This window comes from Macrosteles quadrilineatus, unplaced genomic scaffold, assembly GCF_028750875.1.
Source record: "Macrosteles quadrilineatus isolate MER2022 unplaced genomic scaffold, UCM_ALF_1.0 Scaffold_1__1_contigs__length_201487025, whole genome shotgun sequence".
Taxonomy (NCBI): Eukaryota; Metazoa; Arthropoda; class Insecta; order Hemiptera; family Cicadellidae; genus Macrosteles; species Macrosteles quadrilineatus.
In genome coordinates, this window is record NW_026542594.1 from 187060670 (window position 1) to 187074132 (window position 13463).

General features: G+C 34.8%; 1 protein-coding gene across 12 annotated transcripts in view; it reads right to left on the reverse strand.

The window, feature by feature from the left end:
- LOC128991913 (CAP-Gly domain-containing linker protein 1-like) overlaps nucleotides 1–13463 on the reverse strand; it is an 83848-nt gene that overhangs the window by 29803 nt on the left and 40582 nt on the right. For 6 of the 12 annotated variants that reach the window (XM_054415220.1, XM_054415198.1, XM_054415212.1 and 3 more), the window contains 6 exons: nucleotides 10109–10162; nucleotides 8921–8998; nucleotides 5910–5978; nucleotides 3914–3985; nucleotides 1398–1550; nucleotides 547–717 (listed from right to left, as the gene is read on the reverse strand). In XM_054415220.1, coding sequence (XP_054271195.1) covers nucleotides 547–717; nucleotides 1398–1550; nucleotides 3914–3985; nucleotides 5910–5978; nucleotides 8921–8998; nucleotides 10109–10162 — 597 coding nt within the window. The remainder of the gene's footprint in view (nucleotides 1–546; nucleotides 718–1397; nucleotides 1551–3913; nucleotides 3986–5909; nucleotides 5979–8920; nucleotides 8999–10108; nucleotides 10163–13463) is intronic. The other 6 variants (XM_054415245.1, XM_054415272.1, XM_054415238.1 and 3 more) reach the window with 5 other exon arrangements.

The window sequence follows — 13463 nt, forward strand, 5'->3', positions numbered from 1 at the left end:
TACTATTACTCTAAAGCTCAAAAAGAAATGTCTTGCTTCCAAATCTAGAACTTTACGTTAGTCTCTGAGTACAAGAGTATTTCGGTAAGTAACTTCTAGTCAGTTAAATGAAAACCAACAGCCTTGAACCAGGTCAGCATACCTTGACATTTGTTTTGTACAGCCTTTCTTGCTGATCAACCAATTCACAAATTACTCCTGTGCTCATAACCTTAGGTTCATACACCACACAACATTCCCGATGAAATGCTTCAGCCAAATAATGACATTAAAAATCTTACAAGCTCAAACCTCAAACTTGGCAGGGTGTTTAATTGTATCCCACATTTTTTAATGCTGCAAAACCGAAATGAACAACCACTGAACGACTTAACCCTCACTTGACCACAGGTAGACTACTGATCTACAGCGCACGTCTCTACAAAAATATTGGCGCCAGCCTCACTACTTCCGGCACACTGACCAAACGGAGGTTAGTTTCTGAACGGTCCTTGTAATACCAATAGTTCAATCTGAGTCTAAGTTAGTTTATTACAGAACACTTACGGCTGCCAGTAGAGGAGGGAGGTCGACTGGGGGGAGAGGTCGGGAGAAAGCTGTGATCCTCTCCCCCCTCCGACAGTGCGACTCTGGTGAGCCGAGTGAGACGAGAGAAGACACCTCGCTTGGCGTCACACTGGAAGTAACGGATATTGGCCACAGATCCATCGTTCTTGCCTAGGAACACACTCATGGTGGTCACAATTGTTGTGTATGATTTTACAGGTTTTCATTGTTTAGAAATGTTGTACCTATGACAGCCAAATATAATGTTTAAAATGTAAATGTACGTAGGCTGTATAATGTTAGATAAAGTAAAAAAATAACTTTTTGGCCACGTTTTCATTAACTTCCCACACATGAAATCAGTCCTGAAAACAGCAGTTGACGTCTGCTTAATCTATTATCTGCTGAAGTCCAGCAAAATTTATCACAGTAACGAATTTTTCTGGACACCAGCTTATTCTAATTATTTTTAGTTACCGTATTAAACACTTTATTTCATAAACATAATTAATCATCAGGGTAGCAAAATTTACACAAAACTTAATTCTGAAGATGAAATTCACAAAATAATTAAGTGGTTATAAACTAAAAACATAAGCCCTTAGAGAATTTGTCAGCAATGACTTAAGCCCAAAGCTTGGGGTGTGAATTCAAATGATGTTTATTGTTTATTCAGGTTCATAGTAGTAGGGCAAAAAATATTGTAAGTCACCTGTACAAAATGTTTTAACCATGGTAATCCCGACCCGAGCGACATATGTCCAGCGAACACATATTTTCTGTACTAGCAACGTAATATACTTTTCATCATCTTTAGATTGCTTTACTGACACTAACTACAAAGACAGTACCTATTGGCAGGTCCAGTACGACGCCAGCCCACTCCCCGGGGGCGAACTGCGTCTCTCCGATGTAGGCGATGATGCCAGGCTTGGTACCGCCCACCCACACTCTGTCTCCGATCTTGAAACTGTCCGTGTCCTCCGTCAGCACCACACTCGAGTCTGTCAACACCACAGGTTATCATGTTAAAACACATTATCCATTTTGATGATTGGTGGGATTCGAACACAGAACCTCGGGGAGCGTAGGTCCATGCCAAGTTAATGGTTATTCTGATGGGTTGTTCTTAGATTCTCTGTAGCAGTACACCCTCAGCAATCCACACTTTATTAATACAAACTTCACTTTTAATCACTCGCCTTTTAATATTCCATACAGTTGAATTCGGATTGCCCCACAGTAACCTACACAGTTTTGTTACACAGTTTAAAGTGCTTCAGTAGAATTTAGGATGCACTATTCAAGCTTTTTTTCTTTTTAAGACGTTTCCTCATACAGAGAATAAAAAAATCTTGGGATAGTACCGCCTTTCTTCATATTAAGTTTATTTCAATCCAGACTTTTATTAATCTGGACTACTTGAATCCCTAACTAGTACAGATTGTCGAGGGTTTACTGTAAAAGGAAATTTAGATATCCATTAAATTGGTTCACATTTTATACCTACAGTCGGGACCACGAAAGTTAGCAGTTGGCGGCAGCCAATCACAAGACAAGGCTAGTGCGACGTTGCCATATCGCCCGTTGACGGCACTAATTATAATACTAAACAATATTTTCAAATCAGCTGGTATTATTAGATTTGGTAACACCACACTGTCCTCATTGGCTCCTTCGAAGTCACGTGGTAAATAGGCTCCTCCCTCAACTGCAAACTTTCGTGGTCCCGATTTTAGACAATCAATTTATTTCTCAAGATAGCCATTCTATACAAGTGCTACAAATGTTCACTCTTCCTATCCATTTAGGCTTGGTTGGAAATGGAGAGATTAAGGCATATGTAAAACAATCAAACAAATTGACCTTTGAACATCTTTTAAGGTTTCAGTAGTATATTACCACTAATATTAATGAAGATAAAACATTTTTATAAGATGTTTGATAAATGCTGACACAACCACATAAATTTCCAGTGTTGACATTTGGTTTGTGTGTCCGAAAAATGTAAACAATAATACAATATATCTTGTAGCCTTTTGTTTTGGGATGAATACTGGTGAGTTCAACTTGGACACTTGCCAAGCTACTAAACAATGGCGCATCAAATCAATCTTCCAATTTAGAAAACGTCTTAACGTGTAGAATTAGATAGATTTAACTTTAACGTAAAAATATTGGTTTGACAAAAAATATTAAGAGGACACTCGTAAGAGGAGCATGCTCTTTGATTCCCCCTCATGCAGCATGCAAGGTAAAATGTGCAGTTATTTACCTACCTTGGTTTTAACCAACTCCAGTCCCTTCAGCAGTCAATGGTTACAAAGCTATGCTAACTTATTTTAATTTGCATCAGTATAAATCTTTGATGACTTAACTATACATTTAGCATACTAAAACGGTCCAACTTTAAATTGAATGTGAGAATCAATTAAAGGTAGCCTATCGGAGAAGTCGGTCACAACAAAGGTGTGGCAAAGGAAAACTAATTAAAAAATAAATTAATACAAAAAATCCGTGTGAAATTTATAAAATTGACACAAAAACTACTTACTCTTGCCTTTAGAACGTTGAGGTTTACTCATGGTTGTGTGAGGTGAGGGAATATACTGAGATACTTTATGAACTATGAGTCGTCTGCCTTGAACATTCACACTTCAGTGCTTCAAGTATCGGCTAACACTTGCCTCAATGTAGACTAGTAAATACAATACCACACACACTGTAATATTGCCAGGAACGCAAATCGCAAAACAAGCAACAAAAAGTCGTAGTTTATAAATCTGTATATTTTTTTCCCGAATAAATGTTTACATTAGTCAAACCACAGAAACTAGTACCTGGTGTAGTGTTTTCATTTAAATAAGGGGGTAGAATTTAGTACAAAACAAAACTAGAACAAAAAAGTTGTTTTAGGCAAATTATGTTGTGAAGAATGGAAATTACGTTGAATTACAACCAACACCAACATATTCTACAAAACAGAGTTATTGTGTTTAGACAAATCTTAGTAACAACCAATTAAAGATGGCCTGAAATTACATTTCCACATTTGTAGTCAATCTAAAGAAAGCATTATTTTAGTGTTAATAGTCAGTCATGACGTAGTTGGTTGGATGGTATTGACGGAGGAAGTCAGTGAATAGTGATGGTGGGTTTCAGTGTTAATGGAGGTAAGGTAGACGCCAGAGTTAACGAAGGTGATTGGATGTTATTGTTAAGGGAGGTATTCAGCCGTCAGTGTTAACGGAGATAAGTGGACGCCAACGTTTACGGAGGTAATTTTATGTCAGTGTTAACAGAGTTATTTTGCTGTCAGTGTTAACAGAGGTAGTTGTGGTAGTTGGATGCCAGTGGTGTTCTGTACCTGATGTTCTGCGCACACCGGCCTCGCTGAGTCTGCGTAGGTCTCCCCACAAAGAGTCAGATCCTGAGCCCACTGCATGCAACACGATACAACACAAACATACACATACATACACATACACCAGCCAACAACTCAAGCAAACACGTTTCAAACTAATGCTTTCCCTCAGTATTTCAAATGGTCAAAAAACCCAAACTTAATTTTTGTTTTACCACTATCAATTTGGATTCATGTTCAATCAGAAGTAATAATTATATTCAATTAAAATGTATAAATAATCATGAAGACATCACAAGAGCGATTAAATAGTTTTCTAGCTATCAAGTACCTAGTAAATCTGTGGAAAAAATAATGTAGCCTACTAAACTTATTCATATCATCATTCATTCCTGAAATGTCTAGTTCTCGGTTGATAAGAAAATATACAGTTAAATAATAAATTAATTTTCTTTCAAACACCAAATTATAAAAGAGGTTGAAAACAATTATACTTCTGTTGAAGAACTTATTATTTTTTATGGAAATCAATACTCATACAATATCAACCATTTTTAAAATATAAAAATGTATCAATGTTGAGTTAAACAGTCGTTACAGAAAATAAAAAAACTTATATTTCAGGAATTGAAACTTATTTTAGTCTCTCTTTTGCTGAGGCGCAGTTCATTGCCCAAAAGTTCGGAAACAAAATTTAATGAGTTCCAGCACACTCTAATTGATTTGATCATTTATATCTCACTACGTTTATATTATTTATCCTTAATCTTTTTTTTTAAGTCAGTATTTAATTTTCTAAAATTGATAAAATATGGTTTCTTTCTCTGTTTAATTTATTAGAACTTTTAATTAGGGGATCAAAAAATGATCACTTACACATTATATGAAGATGTAATTCTGATTTTTAGTTTATTTCAGCCGTATAAATTTAGGCTATGGAATGTGCATCCAATTACAATAATCTATTAAGTTAAGAGAATCCCAACTTTCTACGAACTGTAAAAGTTGTATCTAACTGTAAATTGGATCTAAATGTAGGCCTAACCTAAATGCGGTGAATAAGAAGAAGATTGGTCCCACTCAAATCATCCCACGGAAACAAAAACTGACAGAAACCAGTTGTGTGCCAACAGACAGGTTCCGCTCCTACCGTATCACAACCACGGTTGCTGGTTGTGATACGGTTTTCAACCAGAACCAGTGTATCAAACCAAGTGGTTTATCATCTGTCTGATTTTCATGGAGTCTATAATTTAGTTATTGACATTTTTCTACTTAAATACACTAAGGATTTTGATACAATAGTATTTTTTTTACCATGAATCATTACATAATTTTATAACACTAATATATATTTTAAGCTGAATGAGACGTATTATATTATCTCTATCTGTGATTTGTTGGCTGAGAACATGTGTGATAAGCATGCAAATATAACAAATTGCTGTCAGAGGTGAAAAACAGTGCAACAAACAAACTGAACAGACAAACAGTGAAAGACACAGGATAGCTTACAAAGGAAAAGTGAACCAAATAGCAAATATCAAACATTGATACCTTCTAAAGCTCTCAGGACCACTGAGAAGATATGGAAATGGAAACCTTTAACATGACTTTTAGTATGTTGATGTATTTGGGTGGAAATAGGTACCAAAGTAAAAAGAGCCCCCTAACCATTGTATAGACTACCGGGTAGATTATCCTATTAAATCAAGGAATATTTTTAAAATTTGTAACGAAGCCAAATGTTTGACAATTTATTTTATTACACAATCAACAATTTAGAGAGTACTAGTACATTCTAACTATGGTAGAGTAAATATGAAAATTTGTATGATTTACATAATATAAAACGTTGACTACTAAAAGGTTTGTAAACTCACAAACCATTAAAGTCTTTGCTAAAAAAATTAATAAAACGATAATTGGACAGCCCCGTAAGACAGTATCAATGAGTCACTACTGACATTGTGTGTTGTACCTAACGTGTCATACTCACGTGAACTCTTACGATCACTTGCGATGCTAGCCCTGCGACCGCTGCTCACCGAGCCGTCGTCAGTATCATCTACACACACACTACGTACTACACACTACACATCAACACAGAAACACAGACACATGCTACACAATACACAAACAATACAGCAATCAGCTACTATGTGCTTACATTTTGAAAATGAATAACTCAAGTTCTATCAAAAAGTTAGGCAGAGTTTTACTGTATTGTATTTATGATGGTATTTAACTTCCCGATTTCAAAATATATTAAAATGGTGTAAATCCCAGCTTCATGATAATCCTTAAAACTGCCTAACAGCATCTAGCTGTGGCACAAAGTTTGCCAACTTTAAGCTGTATTATAAATTATTAGAAAATATTAAAATTGCTACGGTAATCATGCTCTTCTGAAGACTGTCGATTAAACAAATTTACATCGTTTAACAGTACTAAGTTGAAGTCAGTCAAACATAAACTACACAAAAATGTGAACATTTTTTAATTCGCTGGTCTTCAAAAAAGGAAGACTAGCGACAATACGTTCATGTACAGCCTGAAGATGACGCCAACTTCGTGCCAAAGCTATGCTGTAAGCAATTTTACGGATTAACATACAACAATTATATACACCTTTATGGTATTGTTTTTTTACATCAATAAATTAAATTTTAAAAATCCAAACAATTATCAAATTAATAACACGGTAGTAATATGATTCTCTGACAACCCAGTCTCATTGAAAAAGAAGGTGTACATTTTACAAGAAAAGTGAAACTACTTAAAAATAAAGTTATAAAAAAGACAGTTTCCCCTATGATAGAGTTAGAGGTGACTCGAACAGTGCTTTGCATGCAGTGACATTCATTTGACACAAACAATAAAATCCAGAAACCCCCCAAAAAACTGTGACTTGGGTGGGGGTTTTTACGGTGTGTAGGTGAAGGAAGTGTAGGTATTTTGAAAGTTTAAATCCCTTCATGTGCTATGGATTGATTTTTAATAATAATTTAAAAATACTAAAATATAAAAAAAAATGTGACAATTTAATCACCTCAGTATCATGTGTTATTTTAATTTGACAACAGATGCAAGTAAAAAACAAATTATTTTCTTTATTATTTTTTAATATAAAATGTTGCTGCATGATTCTACCTTTACTAGCAGGTTGGCTTAGATTGAATCTGACTGAAATAGAAAATATTAAGTTAATCAAATCCTTGAGGATAAGCTAGAAAAAAACCACAACTTAACAAAAACCTGTTAAAACTACAAATATTTTACCTTAGTCATCTACTTTGATGTACTTAGTGTATTAAATAGGTATATCAATCTCTGTAATATAAAAGTAATGCTAATATTGCTCAAACTGTTGAAGGACTTGTCTTCAAAATTTTGTTTTAAAAAATTAACAATATTTTGACTTTGTTCCAAGTTATAACAAATCTTTAATAGTTTAAAATCCTTGTCTTTTTGTTTGCATTCCACGAACGTTGCACAGACAAAAACCCGTTACAACAAATCACATTAATGAACTGAAAATATTGAAACAGAATTATGTTAAATCGTAAACCTGTATCATTACCATTACCACGCCTCACCAACGCAAGATTGTATGTAAATTGAATGCAAAGCTTAATTAGATTAACTTACAAGAATGATTGGGCCAGGTGACACAGTTTGCATATTGATCAGTCAATTAACTCTTACAACCAAAGTGTTTATTTTGCGAACCCTCGATGGCGAATTTAAATTAAAACGTGAAATTTAATTAAGATTAAACACTATAGCGCATGTTTGATGTGAAATTTTACGAGATTTGATTTTCCCTACACGGATTAGTCTGTTCCAAAAAAAGTGTGATTAACTTCTTGATCAGCATCGTACGTGTTATTAAATTAACTGAAAAAACAAAAAGATATATGTCTAATAACACTTACACTAACTCACAAGACGGTAAATACATACAAAAGATGGTAAGGGGTAATCGATTTTGATTGGACACTCCCATCATCATCAGACCTAATAGGCAAATGACAAATACCTAGGTCATTTACCTATTGGGTCTGATGATGATTGGAGTGTCCAATCGAAATTGATCACCACTAACCATATTTTATAGTCTTATAAGTCTAAGTTTAAATAAATACATTATTACAAGTGTTATTAGACGTACCTATACCTTTTTTGCAATAAACTGTATGTTTATATATTTTTTTAATAAAATAGCTAGGATTTAATGGTGTATTGTAATCTTTATATTTATTTGTGTTTGTTTCTACGTGATTTCAATACAAGAGTTTACTTTTAAACCTTTGAAGTCAATGGTTATAGAAAATTTTATGGTGAATGTGTGTAGCTTTTATATAGTTAGAAACAGTTGTTCCTCACATTAAAAACTAATTTATAAAAATAATTTAATGTAAAAATAAAAAAATTGTATGTAAAAACTTCTAAATTAGTCATATTCAAAAGGAATCATATTCAATATTTTACAAACTTTTAACGGACTTCATCTGTGTAAATAGTTAAATAACAACTAAATTACATAAATTATACCCTTAGCAATATAGGAGTGCCCCTGAACACCAAAAAAAAATACATAATTCTATGTTCAGAGCCCCCATATTAGGGCACAATTTTAAATCATCCTTCAGTAAAATTATTATGTATTTAGGTGGACATCCCGTTGAACCTGAGGGTTTAGCAGATTTGCCACAAGATATTTGTGTCATCTAAAACCAGTAGTTTACAAAATTATGTTATCGCTGAGAAATTAACGACATACGAGACAATCAGTGAAGTAAAATTATATTGATATTTAACATGATCTTTTCTAAAACTTAAACCGATGGATTTTAGTAACAATAAATACAAATGATAAGTTTTCCAAGGTGAACTGTTCAACGGTTAACGCACACTACAAGAATACTCCCCAGCGAATTATTAAACACTAAACGTATACGTGGTGTGTTATCGTGCAACGACCAACACCCTCGTACAGGTACAGACTTGCCGAGTCTCGTCTCTGCAGATGCGTTCTCATCGTGGAAGTGTACAGGGCCGAGCAGAGCAGTGTCTCCACCGGGCCTGTCAAAACCACTGAGCTGTAATGTATATCTGGAGGTAGCACTAGTTCAAGAGCCATTTGTAATGTTCTGGAGATGGTTAGGTTTAGTTCTAACATTAAGTTTTGCACACTGAAAAGGAAAACCCATCTAAAATGGACCAGCTGGCACCAATTTTTCATTGAAAAAGAACACAGTTGTGTGAGCCAGTCACAGATTGCGCTAGTGTCTAAAATTCTATTTTCTGCCTAATTTGTTGTCTCCAAGACAATTTATATGACATAAAAAATGCTAAATCTTACAATCTATCAGTTTTCAACTCGCTTCAACTACGTCCATTTTGATTACAAAGACCGGTGACAATTTTAACATGGGGATGGAACGGCTAGCTCTATCAATAGTCAAAGGTTGTAGTCAATTGATGAACAGGGCATAGCTTATTTAATAAGTAGCCAATCAATGAGTCAAAATGTATTAATTTGTTATTCCTTTTTCATTATTTTATATTTCTACCTTAAGTTGCACAGTTGCGTAACTTTTCAATTAACACGTAGTTATATCTATGTCTCAAACTCGAATCACTTTTGAAATTCAGCGCTGTCTCAGCGAGTACAAAATCAAAATTTTACATTCGGTAACCACTGTATAGTACTTGAACACTATACATGAACCTCACAAACCAAACTAGTGCTACCTTCAGATATACTATCTAGCTCAGTGGTCAAAACGTGTTCGACAACTACCTCAATATTCCAGGATAACAAATCTACCACTTACATTTAAAAACACTAATGATAGATCAAATCCATCTACATAGTTCCAATATCAGAATTAAGTGGTAGTAAAGTCATACTAGATACAAACATTTTCAATTCAAAACTTAAATAAACTTTACTTAAGAAAAAAATCCCTTAATTTTCGTTTTGATCAAAATTGGGATGATGAAAAAATGTTTATGGACATTGGTGCTGGCTTGAACAAGTTTCTTAAAAAAATTACTTAACAATAAAACTTCCTTAATTTACTTTTTTATGAAAATTGGGATGACGAAAAAATATTTTTTAAGGACATTGGTACTGGCTTGAACAGGTATATACCCTGTCTTTTGCATCTAAGGGTATAATCTACTCACCTAATGGATTCCTCTTTCTGTGTGTCGCTGATCCGTTACTGCTAGAGTCCCCACCTGGACAGACACACAACACAACATGCCGTTAGACAAACCACAGACACACAGACAATAGGCTACACACAGACAATACACATAGACAGACTATAAGCTCTGACTCAAACATGTTAATACCATGTAAACCAAAATCAAAATGAAAGAATGCATAACATTGCAAGATCTTATCATGTCTGAAAGCGAACCCACATCAGTTTTACTTACAATGCAGAGTTAAGTTCCATTTTGTGGTATCAGATTGAGTATAAAATGATGACAAAGTCTTCTTGTTTCAAAATGTCATAAATCTGCTATGAGCATGGCGATTGAATAGTGATATCTTTTTACAAAATAAAATTTTTGTTGAAATTAGCTACTGACAAAAGTAGCCAAACGTTTCATTGTCAAACGGAAGCACATAAAATGTAAGCATTTAAAATAAATAAACATGTATTACCAATTACCTAAAGGGCTCAACCTCATTGTGTTCATTGTATAACCTTACATAAACAACTCCTTCAAATGAGGAACGCAACCCGCTACACAGCTGTGTCACATTGTTTGCGGAACATTCATGAAGGCAATTATACCTTACGATTTTATGAGCCTTGTTCTTTTAACTACGTTTTATATTGTAAATATAAAAATTTTCTAGTTATTTTGCCAAAATATTGTTAAAAATAAAACACAGCCTTCTTTGAAAATCTTAATCGTAGTCAAAATTGTTATGTTAAAAATTGTACGGAAACTTTAATGTTAACTCTGTAGCAGTGTTTGTTTTGAAAATGTTATAAAAATGTTTGTCATTCATACGTTTTTGGAATGTCAAAAACATATCCGTGGAGAAATCTATGTTGTATGTATACTGCGTTGATATATTACATTAATTTGCAAGAAAACGTTTGAAACCCAGTGGCCAGGGTTTCAACTCTACATATCGGACGTTTAAAGAAACTCCCAACCCCATACAATGAATGCTAACCATACGTTCACAAAAGCTAAATAAACAACACGAAAACACTGCAACCAAAAAATTTAGCCAGATAAAATTTAAAAGAACTGACAGTTATAAAAATAATTTTAGTTTGTGATTAATAGTAGTATCAACATTTTGATTGCCTTCGACACGAAATTCAGCACATAAGGTTGCCAGTTCGATCCTGATTTAAGTGAAAGTCATAACTGGACCCAGCTGGAGATCATTGGGATTTTACTACATTATCCTGACTATAAAATAAATTATCAAGCGGATTTTAGTCAGTAACAAAGCTGTCTTTTTACCCTCATTCATCCTAATCATAAAATACGCAGCATGGCGTGTCGACGTCGTATCTAATCATTTATAATCCTGTCACTCCAGGACTTGTCAAAATTCGGAACTGTACCGGACAAATCTTCACGAATCTTCACAGAAACGTAGTATAGTATGTGCTTGTGTTGTGGTGGTGGAGTAGTGGCGTAGTGCGCGCGGCAGGAGCGAGGAGTGCCCGCCTACTTGTTGCCCATTTCTGGCGCGCGTCGTCCTACCTCACTGGGCATTACGTTGCAAGAAACGACCTCTGCTGTACACTGTTTGGGATACACGGAGTCAAATTTCCTTCTACATCCTTGTACTTTTCACGACATACACGACGCAATCCATTCCGACTTTGTCGGTCACCGATGCAGTGTTCAAGTACGCATGGTTGTATAGCTGCAGCTTCTTTCGGTGTCGATTTGATGGGATATTTAGATAGATACATCGAGTTGCTGAAGTTCAGTCTATAGTCTCTCACACAGTTTATCATTTAGCATAACAGAACAATGCAACTAGTTGCAAAACAACATATAAAAGCTTGCCCAAATGAGGAACGAGAAACTGAAGGTATGTTCACTGATAGAACAGAAAACTGTATGGATCATAAACATAAACAAATTACGTCACCTTGTAAAAATGTTTCTATTAGCATCTAAATGTAACAGCCAAAAAAGCTCAAACCAACTCATATTTTAAGGTTATATAAATAAAACTGTTTATGTATGATCCATACCGTTTTCGGTTCCAATATCCGTGAATTTCTTTTCAATTTTCCTAAAATAAATACTCCAAGTTATTTTGTTGAACATTGCATAATCTACTAACATTGTTGTATGCGCGTTTCATTAATATTCCAAAACGGCTCGTCGTAGGTCGTTTCCCAACGTCACTGTATCGCTTCAGCTGTACACAACTACAACATGCAATCAGCTGTGATTCACCGTCAGCTGGTCCAAGGTCGGCTTGTTTTGCTGCATCAACAATAGCGAGATCAGCTGTGCTCCACGATCAGATCCAGCGAACCATCGACTATTGGATACTGAAGAAGAAATCCCATCTGTAAGAACCAGCTGTCACTAATTTTTTATCCAAAAAGAAGGATGTATGTCACAGCGTTAGTAAATTGTATTTTCTTCCTTATTTTTTGTAAAAAAAAAACTGGCGACAACTTTTAAGTGGGATGTAATGTCTAGTTCCATCAATAGAGAAATATTCAAACTTCAATAAGGAAGACGCAGACAAATCTACCCCAAAATAAAAATACCCCGTTTTATTTGTTTTAACTATTGAAGTAACATGCTCAATGACGTATTCAGCCAGTTTGTTTCCGAATTATCACACTATAAATTTAAAAAATACTCCTCAACCATGTTTACCACTAAAATATCGAAATACCCGAAACAAACTAGACAATTTCGGCGGCCTACTCGGGACTAGATAAATGATACTTCTAGGGCGGACGGGAAGGTTAAGCGATTAGCCCACGACTGGCCAAAAACTACAACGATCCACAGAACCTATTGGTCACCTTGGCCTTGGGAAGGTCAGTAGGTCAACACGGTGGGCAGACCGGCCCTCCTACCTACACCGTTCACACGTCAATTGACACAACAGTGCGATCCCTAGTACTATACTTCCTAGTTTTGTTTTGGCACCTGATAAAAATAGAAGACAACGTTCCTACAAATCAATCAACGGAATATGTAAACAAAACCAATTTTTAAACTGTTTAGTTTCAACAGAAGAATGAACACTAAATTTTGATTTACTACTAATTATAAAGTACTTACCCTCGATTAATGTGATTTTTGAGGTTTGTAAAGGTTTGGGGAAGGGTTTTAGCTACTTAGTTTTTGAAAATATCTAAGGAATGATGATAGTATTTCAAAAATAGAGACCATTCAAATAAGATTAGAAGTTATAGATTCACTACACTTTTATTCTAGTCCAATTGCCCAGATATATAGGTGTAGTAAGGGTTATTTTCCTCCTGTAAGGCTCCTCGAAGTATATTATAGAAGAATC